At 35.3% G+C, this 22904-nt stretch overlaps 1 protein-coding gene across 1 annotated transcript in view; it reads right to left on the bottom strand.

The window, feature by feature from the left end:
* LOC122794665 overlaps positions 1-22904 on the bottom strand; it is a 511163-nt gene that overhangs the window by 5734 nt on the left and 482525 nt on the right. Inside the window, exon 3 of the mRNA XM_044063288.1 lies at positions 3437-3817. Within this exon, the coding sequence (XP_043919223.1) occupies positions 3437-3817 (381 nt within the window). The remainder of the gene's footprint in view (positions 1-3436; positions 3818-22904) is intronic.

Raw genomic sequence — 22904 nt, 5'->3', positions numbered from 1 at the left:
AGAAATTTAGACATGATCAGTGTACAAACAAATTAAAATAGACATATTTTTACAGTGGTATGCAGCACATTAACAGTTACAGTGGAGAGAACAAACAAGAAAATATTAATTTAAAAATAAAGGTAATCAATAGATTTGTCGTGTACAGCTGAAATTTGGAACATAGTTAGAATACATACATAGTACACAGGTACAGTCCATACATTGTACATTAGCCAATGTTTGTGAGTAAGAGTGAAAACTATTATCAAGTACTCTAGGTTTAGTATGTGTATCTTATCCGCTTTCACTTCTGATCATAGTTTATATTTTCTTTTTTTTTTAAAACAAGTTTATTAGTTTTAACATACAAAATATAGTTTATATTTTCTGAGGACTTGGTAGGATGCCTAATCCCTCTGGCATATTTAGGTGCAGCACCTCCATCTTTTTGTCAAATTTGGTACTGAGGCTGAGCCTACCTGCAATATTAGGTCTGACATACAGGTAGAGCTGCACTGCCATGTGACTATTGGGCATAAATGCTCCACCTGTAGGGCAGACTGGCAAATGCAGGAATAATGGCCAGCATAGCTGTCAAGCCTGTAGTCATCCTGTCTGAGAAGAGAGAGGAGAATGCTTGGCCACTAGCCTGCTAGGAAAATAGATCTATTTTTAACAATACAGCAATGTGAGCCATTCCCAGATAAGGTCAGGGGATGGATCAGGGGGTAAGTAAAATGCCCCTGGCCAAAATAACTCAGAACAACTCTAGGGCCCACAGAATTGTAATGGCATATTATGGAAGTAGATTGTCAGGCCTTTCTTCTGCACAGATAGTGCTGCCCAGATGTGCCGCACACAAGTTTTGAACTGAGGTGTATCAGTTGGTAATCCTGCATCTTAACCTCTGTACTACCAGTCTTGGTGGGTCAGAGGATACATAACCTGAAATGTTCAGTACATCTCCATCTGTATGTGGAACTAGGTACTGCAGGGCTTCTGGCTTTCCACAAGGAACTTCCTGCAGTACTCGTCCCACATTCAGGTGGAGATGACAGTCTGCCAACATGTCTCATTCGCTTTAATGGATTTCTCTATTTCAGTAGCCTTGTACACTGGCAAACCTCACCAATATACAATGCTGACTTCATTCAGCATAGAGATTCCTTTTAAGGGATCAAGTGTAGGTCTCTGGCAGTCCCCATTCATTTAGTGGAAGTTAACGGAGACTTCTAGAACACTGTCTTTTAGACTCAGATGTTACGCCATGCCTAACACCTTTTGGAATTTGGCCCTGAGTAGCCAGCGAAAATAAAACATCACCCAGCATACAATCATGTTCAGTTTTCACTTGCAACTTTAACATCAAGAGAATAAGTGAAAGGGAAAAACATTACAGAATGAAGATATGTGGAAAGAGTAGCAATGCAGTTAACATGTGATTTCAATGTCTCAGTATAATTCCGTGTAAGAATTTGGATCAATGTACAATTACACAGTGCAATTTGAAATTTGGCACAGTTTTAAGAATTGTTTGGCAATAACATCTGGTACTCAGGCTTTAAAATCGTGAGACTTTGCAAGTCTGGTAATTTGTCAGTTGACTCTGAATTAGTCTAATCACCTGTATTATTCTGAAGTTAATGTGTCACATTGATCACCATTTCTGCATGTTGCATTGCTGTCTTCAAACTTGGCTTTAGACACACTACAATAACCGTTTGTATGTTGTTCTTACTGAAGGCCGCGATGGTGCAGCAGTTAGCATTGTCGCCTCACAGCAAGAGGTTCTCCCGTTTGATTCTCGGCTGGATCACCTTCTGTGTGGAGTCTGCATGTCCTCCCTGCAGGCCGAGTGACGTATAAAGACATGCAGGTAGGTGCATGTGTGAATGGGTGTGCCTTCCTTGAAGGTTGGGCGTTGGGCTGGCAAATCAGCACTGTAAAAATCCACTGCCAATCATTAGCGGATGGGAGTTCCGCTGTGGCGACCCCTAACCGAGAAAATCCAAAAGACTCTATGTGCCTGTTCTTTAAGAGAACTAAATGTTCTTTCTATACTCCTTAGCTTACCTCCCTGGGACTTCACTGAAAAAAATACCTACCCATATGGTCATTCTTGGTTAACAAATGTAAATAAAATACATTGATATTGTAGTTGTTGCCTTTACTTTCTCAGAAGGATAATCACTGTGATGTTTTGTGTACTTCGTATGCAATACTCATCAATCATATCATCAGGCATCAGAAATACTCTGTCTAGGGATCTAAACCTCTTCTCTAACATCAACAGAACATTTTGGAGGGGAAAGGTATATTTTGCAAAGGATACCAGTGCTGTGGAGCAGATTCCCCATCCACAGAAAACAAAAGTCATCCCTGTCCATTTTCAAGTGCAACTTAGATCTAGGGATGGGAAACAGAACATTGATTCCAGGACTGCTTCATGTACTACTAATGGATAGAGGCAGCTCCTAATTGCTTTATCCCATGTATGGATCCCCTCAAATTATCTGTGGTATGATCCCATGTATTCTCATTAGGGGTGATATATAATTACTGACCATGGCGGTGATATATAATTACTGACCATGGCATGGGTAAGGTAATTATCTATGGTATGATCGCAGTTATTCTCATTAGGGGTGATATATAATTACTGACCATGGCATGGGTAAGGTAATTATCTATGGTATGATCGCAGTTATTCTCATTAGGGGTGATATATAATTACTGACCATGGCATGGGTATGGTCAGTCTATAACCAAATGGGATAGGTTATTTCAAGCACAAAAAGAGAAATTGGCTAGACGTAAAATGGCCCACAAGGGCAGCAAGCCTACAACTACCTGTAAATCTATGAACCTATACAAACTCTAAGTACTGTTTTGTTAAAACTGAAAATGTTGTGACTATGAGTTGTGTTCTGCTTAAACTTAATTTTACTGTTCATTCAAAGTCTGTTGTTAACAGTGAGTTTATCTGGTAAAAATGAGTTTGTTTTGCTAAATGTCTGCTTGTTACTGTATGACTAATTCTGGAGTTTTTCTTCCTAATACCCTCTCTAATTTGGACAGTGCAGTGGTGCAGCGGTAGTGTTGTCACCTCACAGCAAGAGGTTCTCTAGTTCGATTCTTGGCTGGGGTGCCTTCTGTGTGGAGTCTGCATGTCCTCCCTGTGTTCGTGTGGGTTTTCTCTGGGTGCTCTGATTTTCTCCCACTTACAAAGACATGCATCTGGAGTGTATCTCCCCGGGCCTCCACTGAAAATTGGCTTTGTTCCAAGTCGGACTTTCCCGGTTAACAAATGTTAAATAAAAAAAAATAATAATAAATAGGCATTGCTTAGTAGGGTTAATCACATAATGAATGCATACTTTTTTTTTTGTAAAAGAAATTTGCAAATGCAGAAGGAGGCAATGTTCTTTTAAGAAAAAAATTGAAATGTTCTTACGGCAGCATGACAACACTGTCAGGTTCAGCACGTTTGTTGCAGAACTCTGTGAATCTTTGATTATTATCTGATAGTTGCCGCTGTCCTTCAAGCGCAGCTGATCCATCCACAATGAGCCATTCTCAGGAGATAAACTAACCCGATTTTGGTATTTTTTCGATATGAAGCTCTTGTTGAATATTTCTGAAGAACCGTTAGCTGAAGTAACCTTCCGAAATGTGTGCATTAAGATAACTTCTGTCTCAGAGATAAATTCCCACTTGATCTGAAGGAATGTAAAAGGTTCGGAGAAGCTGTAGGAGACAGACAGCAGCACAGACTCCTGCTCAAATCCTTTAAAGTATGTCTGAGGAACATGCAGATAGACAGAGCCTAGAGTACCTACAGAAATGAAGGCAAGTTTTACTAAAATATTAACATTTATATATCAGTGCTGTGTCATAAATATTTTGAATCAGATTAGAATTACTTTTGATGCACAAAACACTTCTTGCATGTCTGTGGTGACTGTTTTTGAACAATTCTGTCATATGTTTACAAACCATGTGCATGTGAACTCTGCTCAAGATTAAAAGAAAAGGAATTCCAGAGACATTTACAGTCCCTTTTACAAGGCAGGTAACCCCCTCATCACAACGTTTTTTTAGTGTATCAATTCCTGGGTTGTTGCTGTGCAGGGGAGGGGAATGTCTGCAGTTTTGCTATCGGGTCATACCTCTCAACCTCTTAGCCCAAGAAATCTAGACAAAGCCTGACATAATGGGGGACAAAGGCCCAAAAATAGGGACAGATTTTAAGTATTGCTCTTGTAAGCTTAAAAGTAGCTAGACTAACATGATTTGTGTTAAAATTCATTTTCTAAAGGATATAAAGTCTGAAACTCAAACATATGTCATTATTTACTGACTTTAATCCTCAGATCACCCCAGTCATTTGCCAGAAAACCACATATTTCCAAAGGAACAGACAGAAAGTTTGAGGCAAAAATCTGAACATTCTGTGAAAATCTAGACAATTGAGAGGTATGTTGTCAGGTGTATTTCACACTCATGTCATTTTCAACCACTTTATACTGCATTTTGTAATACCCACATTTAGGTATTTTAGGGGTCAATTCATGAATATTATGAAATGGCTTTCAGCATGGTACCAAGGTAAAACTCATACTATGTCAACTCATGGCTAAAATGTGACAGGCTTTTTGTTTCATGAAACTGAAGAAACCTGACTTCAGTTATTTACCTAAAAGCTGATTTGGGCTGACGATATCATATGAAATACATCATTGTCATTGTTGAATCTTTGCAGTAAGAGTGCATTCAACTGAGGAATACGTTGGCAACATTATTGTGTATTTGGACTACAAATATTTTCACAGTCAAATTGTTAATAAATACAAAGACTTACAGCTACCATTCAGTGCATCTGTTTTTGTGGATTTCTGTTACAAAAGTGGTACACACTACCAGTACACACGTGCACATATTTCACATATGAACTTCATGTATGCACACTTCTTTTATTTTACATTTTTAGCTGTGGCAAAAGAACACCATAGATTTGAACAGAGGTACTTAGTCAGTGTGACAAATTGAAATGCTGCCAGCCCAGCTACCTGCAATTGTGTAAATAATTATGTAATTTGCGAATATTAATATGATCCATAGGCTTGTCTTACAAATGTAAGAGAACTATATGTTATGTGGATATTAAACTACTGGTGCAGAAGTGTGTGTTGAACTGTATGTTATGTACTGAGCTTCAAAAATGTAACCACATTGTACCCTGCTGGAAAGAGCAGAAATGTGTGTAAACTATATACCTGTGCAGATGTATGTTTTAATGGTAGAAGTTGGAACATACAGAGTTAACTTGCAAAACCTCAAGAAAATAAGTGGAAATAGTGGAAATTGTTTTACGATTCTGTTATCTCTGTTTCAGCTCAGAGCAGACACAATGTCTAGAGTTGGAGGTTTTTGTATTGTCTTGAAACAGAAATTATTACTAGGTTTCAAATGTAAAAGTGTTTAACTGTTTTATGACTTCCAGTTCTTGGCAAACTTCTGAGGGATATGTACCTCTGACACAGAGGTGCTAAATTCTACATTTCTGTTAGCCTGGGAACTGAAGGCAGGTGACAAAGAGTGATGTCATCCCAGCTAACCCAGCAGTAATGTGTATTATTAATTTAAGAACAATCTCAGAGAGTGAGTCTGTGCATTTTGTATTTGACTTTGGATCTGAAAACATCCATTCAGCACTTCTCATCTGCATTTGCCTTGATAATAGTAAGTAACTAGGGTACAGTGATTTCTGTTAGAGATAGACAGGAATATAGTGAAGATTAGTTTAGATGGTTTCTGTATTTATTTGAGACAGTCTTGCAATGTTGTTTTAAAATATTTCCTGTGATTCTGAACTCTGTAGTTACTGTATTGTTTTGAGTATTGTCTTGCTCTTTTATTATTTATTATTAAATATAGTTGAACCCTTTAATTGTGGCTGGTTTGTTTAGAGATACTTACGCTCTTAGAGTACTTGCATATGTACTTGGTGACACTACATGTCACTCTTAAATAGCCTTGCAAGTCTTGGTCACAATTACCATTTGGATAATAGTAACATTACACAGTAAGATTGGAGTCGCGGTGGTGCAACTGTAGCGTTGTCGCCTCACAGCAAGAAGTTCTCCCGTTCGATTCTCGGTTGGAGTGCCTTCTGTGTGGAGTCTGTATGTCCTCCCTGCAGTTGAGTAACGTTCAAAAGACATGCGTAGAATGGGCGTACCTTTGTTGAAAGTTGGGCGTCGAGCTGGCACCTCGGCACCATAAATATCTACTGCCAGTCATTAGTGGACCGGAGTTCCGCTGTGGTGACCCCTAACCAGGAGAAGCCGAAAGAAGAGTGAACACAGTAAGATTGGTCAGTATTTGAGAAGGGCCTTAAAGTAGCTGATAAGGGGATCTGGTGGCAGTACTAACTACCTTATGGTCTGGGCAGAAGGGGGCACAGCTAGTAAACCTGTGCCAGCTTTTCCCAGGTGTTTGTGTATAAATTAAATCTCAAAGTGTGTGTGTGTGTGTGTGTGTGTGTGTGTGTGTGTGTGTGTGTGTGCATATCAGCTACGTGGGTAGGGACATGAAGCACTGGTTGGACAGAGAGGATGCCGGGAAGACTTGGCTTGGAACCCTGGCTGAGGACTCAACTCTATAGCTGTGCCACTGGGGAGTCTTATTGGGGATCTGGAGAAAGAGGTTCATAGGTTCATAGGTTCATAGGTTCATACTAGGCTATCTGCCCAAGGGCATTTATAAGCCTAGCCCATAGTTATGTGGCTTTGCCACCTTTAGTTTAAATAAAAACTATGCCTATCATTTTTCTGTGCCTCTGTCAAGCAGTGACACTGAAGTAATCCCTGGGGTATATCTGATCTGCATCCCATCCATTGGTCAAGATTCCTCTTGAACAAGGCCAGCGAGGTGCTCTGCCTCACATGTTCCACAGCATAGGGAGTCTCTGGGTGATGAATCTGTCCCTCCAGCATGATCTATTTATAACCGTGTCAAGGTTTAAGTCTCCGCCCTTGTGGTTCTGAGGGATCTAGATTTTTGAGGTGAAGCATATTCATCAAATCTGGGTTTGACATGGCCTTATATGTCAGGCACAGGTCACCTCTGAGCAAGCGGTATGAGACTGAATAGAGCTGGAGTTCTTTCAGTCGGGCAGCATAAGACATATTTTTGAGACCCTTTATCCTTTTGGTGAGGAACTTTTGGGGCCTTTCAAGCTGCAGCAGGTGTCTGGTCAGATACATTCGAGCGGGGCATTGTACTCAATCATAGGTCTAATGAGTGATGAATACAGGGGATGACCTTGATCTAGATGTGAATCCCTTCATGATCAGGTGGGCGATATAGAAGGTTTTCCTAAGTACTTTAGCAACATGAGTGTCAAGCGAAGGCTACTGTCAACTTGGGTCCCCAGATCCCTGATGACTTTTCTGTGCTCAGTGGATTGCCACCTATATGGTAGCTAGGAGTAACCTTGTTTTTCGAAGTATGACTATGCATTTTGGCGTTTAACTTCAGGCCATGGCTCTGGCACCAGTTATCCATTTCTGTGAGGCCCTTCTGGAGGATATCTGTGTCAGATGTGTTTTCGACTATGGGTTTGCAGTCATCTGCAAACTTTGTCCATAACCCTCCTGTGTTTGCTTGTACTTCAGAAAGTAGATGCCGAACAAGAGTGGACCCAGGACTGAGCCCTGTGGGACACCACTTGTGACAGGCTTTGAGTCTGACATGGCTCCAGCAACTCTGACCCTGTGGGTTCTGTCACTTAGCCAGTTTGCAACCCATCTTGTGATGTATGGGTTTACATTCAAGCTGATGAGTTTTCGATGATACCTGAGTGGGGTATTGTGTAAGGCCTTTGCCAGGTCGAGGTAGGCTGTATGGACTGCCTTTCCCTCATCAATGGTCTTGGTGACTGTCTCGAAAAAGTCAACCAAGTTTAAGAGGCAGGATCTGCCTTTGACAAAGCCAAACTGGGTTGGATCCAAAGTCTGCAAGTTCCTATGTCTTTATTTATGAGTTCCATTATGATCCTCTCCATGGCTTTGCAGATAAGGCTTGTCAAGCTAATGGGCGGTAATTTCAGGGTCTGTGGAGGCACCGCCCTTATGAAGTGGGACCACAGTGGCCACTCCTTGGATGCGTATCCTGAGGTGAGGCTAAGATTAAACAGCTGTCCTAACTGTGGGTTTAATTCCTCGTTGAGTTCATGAAGCACACAGCCGGGGACACCATCCGTCCCATGGATGCTGTGTTTTTGCCTTAGTGAGGGCAGTTCTCACCTGGGCGTTGGAGATGTTTGGGGCTACAATCCTCTGGAATAGATATCTCTCCCTTTGGGGGAGAAGTTTGCACTGAACCTGTCAGCCAGTATGTTAGCAATGTGTGTAGGTTCAGTAATTTTCACATCATTTTGAACTAATTCTGAGCATATCTGGGAGTTTCCTCCTAGGTTTCTAACATAGCTAAAGAAGGCCTTATGATTGTCCTTAGAGTCCTTGGCGATTTTTCTCTCAAAATTTGCCTTGGATGATTTTATGAGAGCTCTTAGTTTTTTACTTATAATGATCAAAGGTGTCTTACCTTTCAAGGATTTTGCTCTATCTTGTAGTAGCTTCCTCCTTTTGTTGTAGAGCTTGTTTATGGCTGGGGTCCACCAGACTGGATGCTTGCCTTTGGTACAGAGAGTCTTAGCTTTGTTTGGGATTGCCTGATCCATGCAGTCCTGTAGGTGCTGGTAGAAGGCATTTGTAAGTGATTCAGCGGTTTGAGTAATGTTTACCACTGGCTCAGGGGCCTTAAAGGAGACCACACTAGTTTTTAGAAGTGTGAAATCGGCTTTTGAGAAGTTTTTCACTGTGGTCTTTTTTGTTTCAGGTGGGGGCGGGATGAGGACCTCCAGCGAGATTAGTTTATGATCTGATCTCACCAGTGAGGGGTATACTTCCGGTGGAAGAAACCAGCCCCAGACTGACTCTTAAAGGAAATTGTACTTTACTGTGTATGTGCTTGTCATCCTCCAAATGTGGACGTCCCTCACTGGTGCTAGTGGTGAGGATAGAGACTCCTTGATTACTGGGCCAGTGCAGGGGCATCACAGTCAGTATTATGTTTCAGGTTAAACAAGTAAGGTAATTATGTAAAAATGTTTCTAAAAGTCTTTTGTACACAAATTACTTTTCACATTCAATAGACAGGACTGACATTAAGTATCCTGAGTAATTCTTTTTTTTTTATTATATTATATTATTGTGATATTACCATGTGATGCAGCACAACCTGATTATTGACAGCAATAATTTTCCAAATGCATTTTAATAAAGATATTTTTACCATTACCTATTTAGCTATGTAGCTATCTATGTATCTATCTACCTACCTAGTTATCTATCTGTCTATCTATCTATCTATCTATCTATCTATCTATCTATCTATCTATCTATCTATCTATCTATCCACCAGAATCCACCATTGTATCAAATAACACATACACAGCTACTTACCAACTATAAAATTATTCAACATCCATTTGCCTGTTCATCACTAAAAAACATTCTGCACAATTATGTTCCCATCGGTCACTGCGATCCAGTGACCAAAAACTCCTTTCTGTCCACAAACCTATCAAATCTGCTGGGCATTGTTTGTACTCCTACAAGATTGCTAAGGCTTAGAACTCTGTACCTGTATCCATTAGGTCAATACCCTCCCTCTCATCTTTCATATCCACGCTGAAAAACTTCCTAGCTAAATCTGCCTTTGTTCTTGCTTAAAATCAGGATACACTATATCCCTAATGTTCCCCATAACCAGATGTCAATAAATGACTCTCTCCATCTATCTATCTATCTATCTATCTATCTATCTATCTATCTATCTATCTATCTATCTCAAACTACATTGGCCTCCATTCTGGATTTATTCTCTAAGTAACAATTCTAAGGAACTGAGGATAGTGTGTCTATAGCTTTGCTGGGCATAATCCCCTCAGCCTCTACTTGACTGTTGTGTGACTCTGACTAAGTGACTCTGAGTAAACAGGACTACGCTCCTTTATGGTCTCCTAGAACACGTCTGATAACTACTTATAAACATATGAACTTTGACCTGGATAAGTTATTTACTGGGGTCTATAATGAATGGTGGAACTGTAACAACTGTATCTGTATCACTCAATAATATTGTTTGGACTTGAAGATAATATGAATGATTGACAGTAACTTATCCAGTTAACGTGTAAAATAATAAATAAATTAGTATATGCATACATACATCATTGAATGAATGAATGAATGAATAAATAAATAAGCAGATAAATACATGCATCTCTAGTCAGATGCCTGCTCCATCATCCCACTTGGAATACGAAATGTTTGTTCCTATAGCCAATGGTGCAGTCGGGCATCTGTTTTGGTGTTACACCAGCAAGTCATCCTTCTGAATCAATGGTCATGATCAGTCCCTCAAGCAATTCAGCCCATTTGTATAATTTATCAGTCTTGTGGTTTCTGATAAATACTTTCTGAGCTATGGTAACATTGCCAGTTATCTGTCATTCATTAGCTGCTGACATTATTTATGTATTACATTTCTCATTTCCACAAGTCTCGCAATAACATTTCTGATCTAATAGTAGTGAGTGATGACTGCATGTATGGTGTTACAGTAAGTTAGCAGAACATTGTTTCACTTCAAATGCAATGGAGTTCCATTGGATTAATTTCAGTTTCCTGAAATTGTTTAACGAAATCTTCATACATTTCTATCTAATTAGTATGAACATTTGAATAGCTTCCAGTAGGATTGTGGATACTACTCAAAACATGTTTAAAAAAAGAGTGACAAAAAGTGTGGCAAAATACAAGCACATTATCAGAGAAATAGTGTCAAATCTGTAGACTTCAATTAACTGTATTGCAAAATTCTACTACATAAGGTCATTTATTTTTGCTTCTGAAAAAGAGAGATATAAGAAGTATGTCATCTTTCATTATATTATTGATGCCACTAATATGATGGTCATTTAATGTGGTTTTCTGCGTACTAAATGATTTCAAAAATCAAGCTTGATGAAAAAAGATTCAGGAAATCAGGTGAAGGTGTAAATCAGGCCTGAGAATAGGGACATACCTCCAAAAATAGGTACATCACATGTAGGGGTTAATCAGGTCTGAAAAAAGGGCCATACCTTCAAAAATGGGTGCTTAACGTCTAGGGATAAATCAAGCATGAGAATAGAGCCATACCTCCAAAAATGGGTACATCACATGTAAGGGTTAAATACGCCTGAGAACAGGAATGTTCCCACAAAATCAGGACAGTTGAGAGATCTGTATCCCAGGCACCTGATGGTATCAAAAGCCTAGCTGAGCCCCCAAAGATGCTGTCCTGTGCATGTGATGTACCTTCCTCATCTGATGAAAGGGGAAGAAGACGTATGTGAGATAAAGGTGTAATGGTGTTGTAAGACAGATGTGCAATGGTGTTGTAAGATATATATGTGTAATGGTGTTGTAAGATATATATGTGTGTAATGGTGTTGTAAGACAGATGTGTAATGGTGTTGTAAGACATATATGTGTAGTGGCGTAATATCTATATGTGTGGTGGTGTTGTAAGATATATATGTGTAATGGTGTTGTAAGATATATATGTGTAATGGTGTTGCAAGATATATATGAGTAATGGTGTTGTAAGACAGATGTGTAATGGTGTTGTAAGATATATATGTGTAATGGTGTTGTAAGACAGATGTGTAATGGTGTTGTAAGACAGATGTGTAATGGTGTTGTAAGATATATATGTGTAATGGTGTTGTAAGACAGATGTGTAATGGTGTCGTAAGACAGAAGTGTATTGGTGTTGTAAGATATATATGTGTAATGGTGTAGTAAGATATATATGTGTAATGGTGTTGTAAGACAGATGTGTAATGGTGTAAGATATATATGTGTAATGGTGTTGTAAGATATATTTGTGTAATGGTGTAAGACAGATGTGTAATGGTGTAAGATATATATGTGTAATGTTGTAAGATATATATGTGTAATGGTGTTGTAAGACAGGTGTGTAATGGTGTTGTAAGACATATATGTGTAATGGTGTTGTAAGACAGATGTGTAATGGTGTAAGATATATATGTGTAATGGTGTTGCAAGATATATATGTGTAATGGTGTTGTAAGACATATGTGTAATGGTGTTGTAAGACATATATGTGTAATGGTGTTGTAAGACAGATGTGCAATGGTGTTGTAAGACATATATGTGTAATGGTGTTGTAATACATATATGTGTAATGGTGTTGTAAGACAGATGTGTAGTGGTGTTGTAAGATATATATGTGTAATAGTGTTGTAAGAAATATATGTATAATGGTGTAGTAAGATATATATGTGTAATGGTGTTGTAAGACAGATGTGTAATGATGTAAGATATGTATGTGTAATGGTGTTGCAAGATATATATGTGTAATGGTGTTGTAAGACAGATGTGTAATGGTGTAAGATATATATGTGTAATGGTGTTGCAAGATATATATGTGTATATATGTGTAATGGTGTTGTAAGACATATGTGTAATGGTGTTGTAAGACATATATGTGTAATGGTGTTGTAATACATAGATGTGTAATGGTGTTGTAAGACAGATGTGTAGTAGTGTTGTAAGATATATATGTGTAATAGTGTTGTAAGAAATATATGTATAATGGTGTAGTAAGATATATATGTGAAATGGTGTTGTAAGACAGATGTGTAATGATGTAAGATATATATGTGTAATGGTGTTGCAAGATATATATGTGTAATGGTGTTGTAAGACAGATGTGTAATGCTGTTGTAAGATATATATGTGTAATGTTGCAAGATATATATGTGTAATGTTGTTGCAAGATATATATGTGTAGTGGTGTAAGATATATATGTGTAATGGTGTTGTAAGACATATGTGTAATGGTGTTGTAAGACATATATGTGTAATGGTGTTGTAAGACAGATGTGTAATGTTGTTGTAAGATATATATGTGTAATGTTGTTGTAAGATATATATGTGTAATGGTGTTGTAAGACAGATGTGCAATGGTGTTGTAAGACATATATGTGTAATGGTGTTGTAATACATATATGTGTAATGGTGTTGTAAGACAGATGTGTAGTGGTGTTGTAAGATATATATGTGTAATAGTGTTGTAAGATATATATGTGTAATGGTGTAAGACAGATGTGTAATGGTGTAAGATGTATATGTGTAATGGTGTTGAAAGATATATATGTGTAATGGTGTTGTAAGACATATGTGTAATGGTGTTGTAATACATATATGTGTAATGGTGTTGTAAGACAGATGTGTAATGGTGTTGTAAGATATATATGTGTAATGGTGTTTTAAGACAGATCTGTAATGTAAGATATATATGTGTAATAGTGTTGTAAGATATATATGTGTAATGGTGTTGTAAGACAGATGTGTAATGGTGTAAGACAGATGTGTAATGGTGTTGTAAGACAGATGTGTAATGATGTAAGATACATATGTGTAATGGTGTAAGATAAATGTGTAATGGTGTTGTAAGATATATATGTGTAATGGTTTTGTAAGACAGATGTGTAATGTAGGATATATATGTGCAATGGTGTAAGACAGATGTGTAATGGTGTAAGATATATATGTGTAGTGTTGTACGATATACGTGTAGTGGTGTTGTGAGACATATATGTGTAATGGTGTTGTAAGACAGATGTGTAATGGTGTAAGACAGATGTGTAATGGTGTTGTAATATATATATTTGTAATGGTGTAAGATATATATGTGTAATGGTCTTGTAAGATATATATGTGTAATTGTGTAAGACAGATGTGTAATGGTGTAAGATATATATGTGTAATGGTGTTGAAAGATATATATGTGTAATGGTGTTGTAAGACAGATGTGTAATGGTGTTGTAAGATATATATGTAATGGTGTAAGATATATATGTGTAATGTTGTTGCAAGATATATATGTGTAGTGGTGTAAGATATATATGTGTAGTGGTGTAAGATAGTTATGTGTAATGGTGTTGAAAGACATATGTGTAATGGTGTTGTAAGACATATATGTGTAATGGTGTTGTAAGACAGATGTGTATTGTTGTAAGATATATATGTGTAATGTTGTTGTAAGATATATATGTGTAATGGTGTTGTAAGACAGATGTGCAATGGTGTTGTAAGACATATATGTGTAATGGTGTTGTAATACATATATGTGTAATGGTGTTGTAAGACAGATGTGTAATGGTGTTGTAAGATATATATGTGTAACAGTGTTGTAAGATATATATGTGTAATTGTGTAAGACAGATGTGTAATGGTGTAAGATATATATGTGTAATGGTGTTGTAATACATATATGTGTAATGGTGTTGTAAGACAGATGTGTAATGGTGTTGTAAGATATATATGTGTAATGGTGTTGTAAGACAGATGTGTAATGTAAGATATATATGTGTAATAGTGTTGTAAGATATGTATGTGTAATGGTGTTGTAAGACAGATGTGTAATGGTGTAAGACAGATGTGCAATGGTGTTGTAAGGCAGATGTGTAATGATGTAAGATACTTATGTGTAATGGTGTTGTAAGACAGATGTGTAATGGTGTTGTAAGATAAATGTGTAATGGTATTGTAAGATATATATCTGTAATCGTTTTGTAAGACAGGTGTGTAATGTAGGATATATATGTGCAATGGTGTAAGACAGATGTGTAATGGTGTAAGATAGATATGTGTAGTGTTGTAAGATATATGTGTAGTGGTGTTGTGAGACATATATGTGTAATGGTGTTGTAAGACAGATGTGTAATGGTGTAAGACAGATGTGTAATGGTGTAAGATATATATTTTTAATGGTGTTGTAAGATATGTATGTGTAATGGTGTAAGACAGATTTGTAATGGTGTTGTAAGATATATATGTGTAATGGTGTAAGATATATATGTGTAATGGTCTTGTAAGACATATATGTGTAATGGTGTAAGACAGATGTGCAATGGTGCTGTAAGATATATATGTTTAATGGTGTTGTAAGATATATATGTCTAATGGTGCTGTAAGACAGATGTGTAATGGTGTTGTAAGATATATATGTGTAATGGTGTTTGTAAGACAGATGTGTAATGGTGTTGTAAGATATATATGTGTAATGGTAAGATATATATGTGTAATGGTGTTGTAAGACATATATATGTGTAATGGTGCTGTAAGATGTGTAATGGTGTTGAAAGATATATGTGTAATGGTGTTGTAAGACAGATGTGTAATGGTGTTGTAAGATATATATGTGTAATGGTGTTGTAAGATAATATATATGTATAATGGTGTAAGATAGATATGTGTAATGGTGTTGTAAGACAGATGTGTAATGGTGTTGTTAGATATATATGTGTAGTGGTGTAAGATATATATGTGTAATGGTGTTGTAAGGTATATATGTGTAATGGTGTAAGATAGATATTTGTAATGGTGTTGTAAGACAGATGTGTAATGGTGTTGTTAGATATATATGTGTAGTGGTGTAAGATATATATGTGTAATGGTGTTGTAAGTCAGATGTGTAATGGTGTTGTAAGACAAAAGTGTATTGGTGTTGTAAGATATATATGTGTAATGGTGTTGTAAGATATATATGTGTAATGGTGTTATAAGATAGATGTGTAATGGTGTAAGATATATATGTGTAATGTAAGATATATGTGTGTAATGGTGTTGGAAGATATATATGTGTAATGGTGTTGTAAGACAGATGTGTAATGCTGTTGTAAGATATATATGTGTAATGTTGTTGCAAGATATAAATGTGTAGTGGTGTAAGATATATATGTGTAGTGGTGTAAGATATAGATGTGTAGTGGTGTAAGATATATATGTGTAATGGTGTTGTAAGACATATGTGTAATGGTGTTGTAAAACATATATGTGTAATGGTGTTGTAAGACATATATGTGTAATGGTGTTGTAAGATATATATATGTGTAGTTGTAAGATATATATGTGTAATGGTGTTGTAAGACAGATGTGTAATGGTGTTGTTAGATATATATGTGTAGTGGTGTAAGATATATATGTGTAATGGTGTTGTAAGGTATATATGTGTAATGGTGTAAGATAGATATTTGTAATGGTGTTGTAAGACAGATGTGTAATGGTGTTGTTAGATATATATGTGTAGTGGTGTAAGATATATATGTGTAATGGTGTTGTAAGACAGATGTGTAATGGTGTTGTAAGACAAAAGTGTATTGGTGTTGTAAGATATATATGTGTAATGGTGTTGTAAGATATATGTGTAATGGTGTTGTAAGATAGATGTGTAATGGTGTAAGATATTTATGTGTAATGTAAGATATATGTGTGTAATGGTGTTGGAAGATATATATGTGTAATGGTGTTGTAAGACAGATGTGTAATGCTGTTGTAAGATATATATGTGTAATGTTGTTGCAAGATATAAATGTGTAGTGGTGTAAGATATATATGTGTGGTGTAAGATATAGACGTGTAGTGGTGTAAGATATATATGTGTAATGGTGTTGTAAGACATATGTGTAATGGTGTTGCAAAACATATATGTGTAATGGTGTTGTAAGACATATATGTGTAATGGTGTTGTAAGATATATATGTGTAAAGTTGTAAGATATATATGTGCAATGGTGTTGTAAGACAGATGTGTAATGGTGTAAGATATATATGTGTAATGTTGTAAAATATATATGTGTAATGGTGTTGGAAGATATATATGTGTAATGGTGTAAGATATATATGTGTAATGGTCTTGTAAGACACATGTGTAATGGTGTTGTTAGGTATATATGTGTACTGGTGTAAGATATATATGTGTAATGGTGTTGTAAGACTGATGTGTAATGGTGTTGTAAGACAAAAGTGTATTGGTGTTGTAAGATATATATGTGTAATGGTGTTGTAAGATATATATGTGTAATGGTGTTGTAAGATAGATGTGTAATGGTGTAAGATATATATGTGTAATGTAAGATATATGTGTGTAATGGTGTTGGAAGATATATATGTGTAATGGTGTTGTAAGACAGATGTGTAATGCTGTTGTAAGATATATATGTGTAATGTTGTTGCAAGATATAAATGTGTAGTGGTGTAAGATATATATGTGTAGTGGTGTAAGATATAGATGTGTAGTGGTGTAAGATATATATGTGTAATGGTGTTGTAAGACATATGTGTAATGGTGTTGTAAGACATATATGTGTAATGGTGTTGTAAGATATATATGTGTAATGTTGTAAGATATATATGTGTAATGGTGTTGTAAGACAGATGTGTAATGTTGTCGTAAGATATATATGTGTAATGGTGTAAGACAGATGTGTAATGGTGTTGAAAGATATATATGTGTAATGGTGTTGTAAGACATATATGTGTCATGGTGTTGTAAGATATATATGTGTAATGGTGTTGTAAGACAGATGTGTAATGGTGTTGTAAGATATATATGTGTAATGGTGTTGTAATACATATATGTGTAATGGTGTTGTAAGACAGATGTGTAATGGTGTTGTAAGATATATATGTGTAGCAGTGTTGTAAGATATATATGTGTAATTGTGTAAGACAGATGTGTAATGGTGTAAGATATATATGTGTAATGGTGTTGTAATACATATATGTGTAATGGTGTTGTAAGACAGATGTGTAATGGTGTTGTAAGATATATATGTGTAATGGTGTTGTAAGACAGATGTGTAATGTAAGATATATATGTGTAATAGTGTTGTAAGATATGTATGTGTAATGGTGTTGTAAGACAGATGTGTAATGGTGTAAGACAGATGTGCAATGGTGTTGTAAGGCAGATGTGTAGTGATGTAAGATACTTATGTGTAATGGTGTTGTAAGACAGATGTGTAAAGGTGTTGTAAGATAAATGTGTAATGGTATTGTAAGATATATATGTGTAATCGTTTTGTAAGACAGGTGTGTAATGTAGGATATATATGTGCAATGGTGTAAGACAGATGTGTAATGGTGTAAGATAGATATGTGTAGTGTTGTAAGATATACGTGTAGTGGTGTTGTGAGACATATATGTGTAATGGTGTTGTAAGACAGATGTGTAATGGTGTAAGACAGATGTGTAATGGTGTAAGATATATATTTTTAATGGTGTTGTAAGATATGTATGTGTAATGGTGTAAGACAGATGTGTAATGGTGTTGTAATATATATATTTGTAATGGTGTAAGATATATATGTGTAATGGTCTTGTAAGATATATATGTGTGATGGTGTAAGACAGATGTGCAATGGTGCTGTAAGATATATATGTTTAATGGTGTTGTAAGATATATATGTGTAATGGTACTGTAAGACAGATGTGTAATGGTGTTGTAAGATATATATGTGTAATGGTGTTTGTAAGACAGATGTGTAATGGTGTTGTAAGATATATGTACGTAATGGTGTTGCAAGATATATATATGTAATGGTGCTGTAAGATATATATGTGTAATGGTGTTGTAAGATGTGTAATGTTGTTGAAAGATATATGTGTAATGGTGTTGTAAGACAGATGTGTAACGGTGTTGTAAGATATATATGTGTAATGGTGTTGTAAGATAATATATATGTGTAATGGTGTAAGATAGATATGTGTAATGGTGTTGTAAGACAGATGTGTAATGGTGTTGTTAGATATATATGTGTAGTGGTGTAAGATATATATGTGTAATGGTGTTGTAAGGTATATATGTGTAATGGTGTAAGATAGATATTTGTAATGGTGTTGTAAGACAGATGTGTAATGGTGTTGTTAGATATATATATGTGTAGTGGTGTAAGATATATATGTGTAATGGTGTTGTAAGACAGATGTGTAATGGTGTTGTAAGACAAAAGTGTATTGGTGTTGTAAGATATATATGTGTAATGGTGTTGTAAGATATATATGTGTAATGGTGTTGTAAGATAGATGTGTAATGGTGTAAGATATATATGTGTAATGTAAGATATATGTGTGTAATGGTGTTGGAAGATATATATGTGTAATGGTGTTGTAAGACAGATGTGTAATGCTGTTGTAAGATATATATGTGTAATGTTGTTGCAAGATATAAATGTGTAGTGGTGTAAGATATATATGTGTAGTGGTGTAAGATATAGATGTGTAGTGGTGTAAGATATATATGTGTAATGGTGTTGTAAGACATATGTGTAATGGTGTTGCAAAACATATATGTGTAATGGTGTTGTAAGACATATATGTGTAATGGTGTTGTAAGATATATATGTGTAAAGTTGTAAGATATATATGTGTAATGGTGTTGTAAGACAGATGTGTAATGGTGTTGTTAGATATATATGTGTAGTGGTGTAAGATATATATGTGTAATGGCGTTGTAAGGTATATATGTGTAATGGTGTAAGATAGATATTTGTAATGGTGTTGTAAGACAGATGTGTAATGGTGTTGTTAGATATATATGTGTAGTGGTGTAAGATATATATGTGTAATGGTGTTGTAAGACAGATGTGTAATGGTGTTGTAAGACAAAAGTGTATTGGTGTTGTAAGATATATATGTGTAATGATGTTATAAGATATATATGTGTAATGGTGTTGTAAGATAGATGTGTAATGGTGTAAGATATTTATGTGTAATGTAAGATATATGTGTGTAATGGTGTTGGAAGATATATATGTGTAATGGTGTTGTAAGACAGATGTGTAATGCTGTTGTAAGATATATATGTGTAATGTTGTTGCAAGATATAAATGTGTAGTGGTGTAAGATATATATGTGTAGTGGTGTAAGATATAGATGTGTAGTGGTGTAAGATATATATGTGTAATGGTGTTGTAAGACATATGTGTAATGGTGTTGCAAAACATATATGTGTAATGGTGTTGTAAGACATATATGTGTAATGGTGTTGTAAGATATATATGTGTAAAGTTGTAAGATATATATGTGTAATGGTGTTGTAAGACAGATGTGTAATGGTGTTGTTAGATATATATGTGTAGTGGTGTAAGATATATATGTGTAATGGTGTTGTAAGGTATATATGTGTAATGGTGTAAGATAGATATTTGTAATGGTGTTGCAAGACAGATGTGTAATGGTGTTGTTAGATATATATGTGTAGTGGTGTAAGATATATATGTGTAATGGTGTTGTAAGACTGATGTGTAATGGTGTTGTAAGACAAAAGTGTATTGGTGTTGTAAGATATATATGTGTAATGGTGTTGTAAGATATATATGTGTAATGGTGTTGTAAGATAGATGTGTAATGGTGTAAGATATATATGTGTAATGTAAGATATATGTGTGTAATGGTGTTGGAAGATATATATGTGTAATGGTGTTGTAAGACAGATGTGTAATGCTGTTGTAAGATATATATGTGTAATGTTGTTGCAAGATATAAATGTGTAGTGGTGTAAGATATATATGTGTAGTGGTGTAAGATATAGATGTGTAGTGGTGTAAGATATATATGTGTAATGGTGTTGTAAGACATATGTGTAATGGTGTTGTAAAACATATATGTGTAATGGTGTTGTAAGACATATATGTGTAATGGTGTTGTAAGATATATATGTGTAATGTTGTAAGATATATATGTGTAATGGTGTTGTAAGACAGATGTGTAATGTTGTCGTAAGATATATATGTGTAATGGTGTAAGACAGATGTGTAATGGTGTTGAAAGATATATATGTGTAATGGTGTTGTAAGACAGATGTGTAATGGTGTTGTAAGATATATATGTGTAATGGTGTTGTAAGACAGATCTGTAATGGTGTTGTAAGATATATATATTTGTAATAGTGTTGTAAGATATATATATGTAATGGTGTTTTAATACAGATGTGTAATGGTGTAAGATATATATGTGTAATGATGTTGCAAGATATATATGTGTAGTGGTGTTATAAGATATATATGTGTAGGGATGTTGTAAGATATATATGTGTAATGGTGTTGTAAGACATATGTGTAATGGTGTTGTTAGACATATATGTGTAACGGTGTTGTAAAATATATATGTGTAATGGTGTAAGATATATATGTGTAATGATGTAAGACAGATGTGTAACAGTGTTGTAAGATATATATGTGTAACTGTGTTGTAAGATATGTATGTCTAATGGTGTTTTAAGACAGATGTGTAATGGTGTTGTAAGATGTATATGTGTAATGATGTAAGATATATATGTGTAATGGTGTTGTAAGATATGTGTAATGGTGTTGTAAGAGATATATGTGTAATAGGTTCATAGGTTCATAGATTAGTACTAGGCTAACTGCCCTTGTGAGCCATTTTAAGCCTAGCTAATTATCCCTTTTGAGACTCAAACCCTGCACCTTGTGTTTGTAAGGCAAACACCTTAGCCATTAGGCCACCCACCCAACCTTGGTGTTGTAAGAGATATATGTGTAATGGTGTTGTAAGAGATATATATGTTTAATGGTGTTGTAGGATATATATGTGTAATGGTGTTGTAAGATATATATGTGTAATGGTGTTGTAAGATATATATGTGCAAAGGTGTTGCAAGATATATATGTGTAATGGTGTAAGACAGATGTGTAATGGTGTAAGATATATATTTTTAATGGTGTTGTAAGATATGTATGTGTAATGGTGAAAGACAGCTGTGTAAAGGTGTTGTAATATATATATTTGTAATGGTGTAAGACAGATGTGCAATGGTGCTGTGAGATATATATGTTTAATGGTGTTGTAAGATATATATGTTTAATGGTACTGTAAGACAGATGTGTAATGGTGTTGTAAGATATATATGTGTAATGGTGTTTGTAAGAAAGATGTGTAATGGTGTTGTAAGATATATATGCGTAATGGTGATGTAAGATATATATATGTAATGGTGCTGTAAGATATATATGTGTAATGGTGTAAGATGTGTAATGGTGTTGAAAGATATATGTGCAATGGTGTTGTAAGACAGATGTGTAATGGTGTTGTAAGATATATATGTGTAATGGTGTTGTAAGACAGATGTGTAATGCTGTTGTAAGATATATATGTGTTATGGTGTAAGATATATATGTGTAATGTTGTTGCAAGATATATATGTGTAGTGGTGTAAGATATATATGTGTAGTGGTGTAAGATATTTATGTGTAATGGTGTTGTTAGACATATGTGTAATGGTGTTGTAAGACATATATGTGTAATGGTGTTGTAAGACAGATGTGTATTGTTGTTCTAAGATATATATGTGCAATGTTGTTGTAAGATATATATGTGTAATGGTGTTGTAAGACAGATGTGTAATGGTGTAAGATATATATGTGTAATGATGTTGAAAGATATATATGTGTAATGGTGTTGTAAGACAGATGTGTAATGGTGTTGTAAGATATATATGTGTAATGGTGTGAGATATATATGTGTAATGTTGTTGCAAGATATATATATGTAGTGGTGTAAGATATATATGTGTAGTGGTGTAAGATATTTATGTGTAATGGTGCTGTAAGACATATGTGTAATGGTGTTGTAAGACATATATGTGTAATGGTGTTGTAAGACAGATGTGTATTGTTGTAAGATATATATGTGCAATGTTGTTGTAAGATTTATATGTGTAATGGTGATGTAAGACAGATGTGCAATGGTGTTGTAAGACATATATGTGTAATGGTGTTGTAATACATATATATGTAATGGTGTTGTAAGATATATATGTGTAATAGTGTTGTAAGATATATATGTGTAATTGTGTAAGACAGATGTGTAATGGTGTAAGATATATATCTGTAATGGTGTTGAAAGATATATATGTGTAATGATGTTGTAAGACATATATGTGTAATGGTGTTGTAATACATATATGTGTAATGG

Source organism: Protopterus annectens, chromosome 2.part1, assembly GCF_019279795.1.
Source record: "Protopterus annectens isolate FY-2018-M chromosome 2.part1, PAN1.0, whole genome shotgun sequence".
Taxonomy (NCBI): Eukaryota; Metazoa; Chordata; order Ceratodontiformes; family Protopteridae; genus Protopterus; species Protopterus annectens.
Note: the sequence above shows the minus strand (reverse complement) of the source record. Positions and strands in the feature narration are given on the sequence as shown.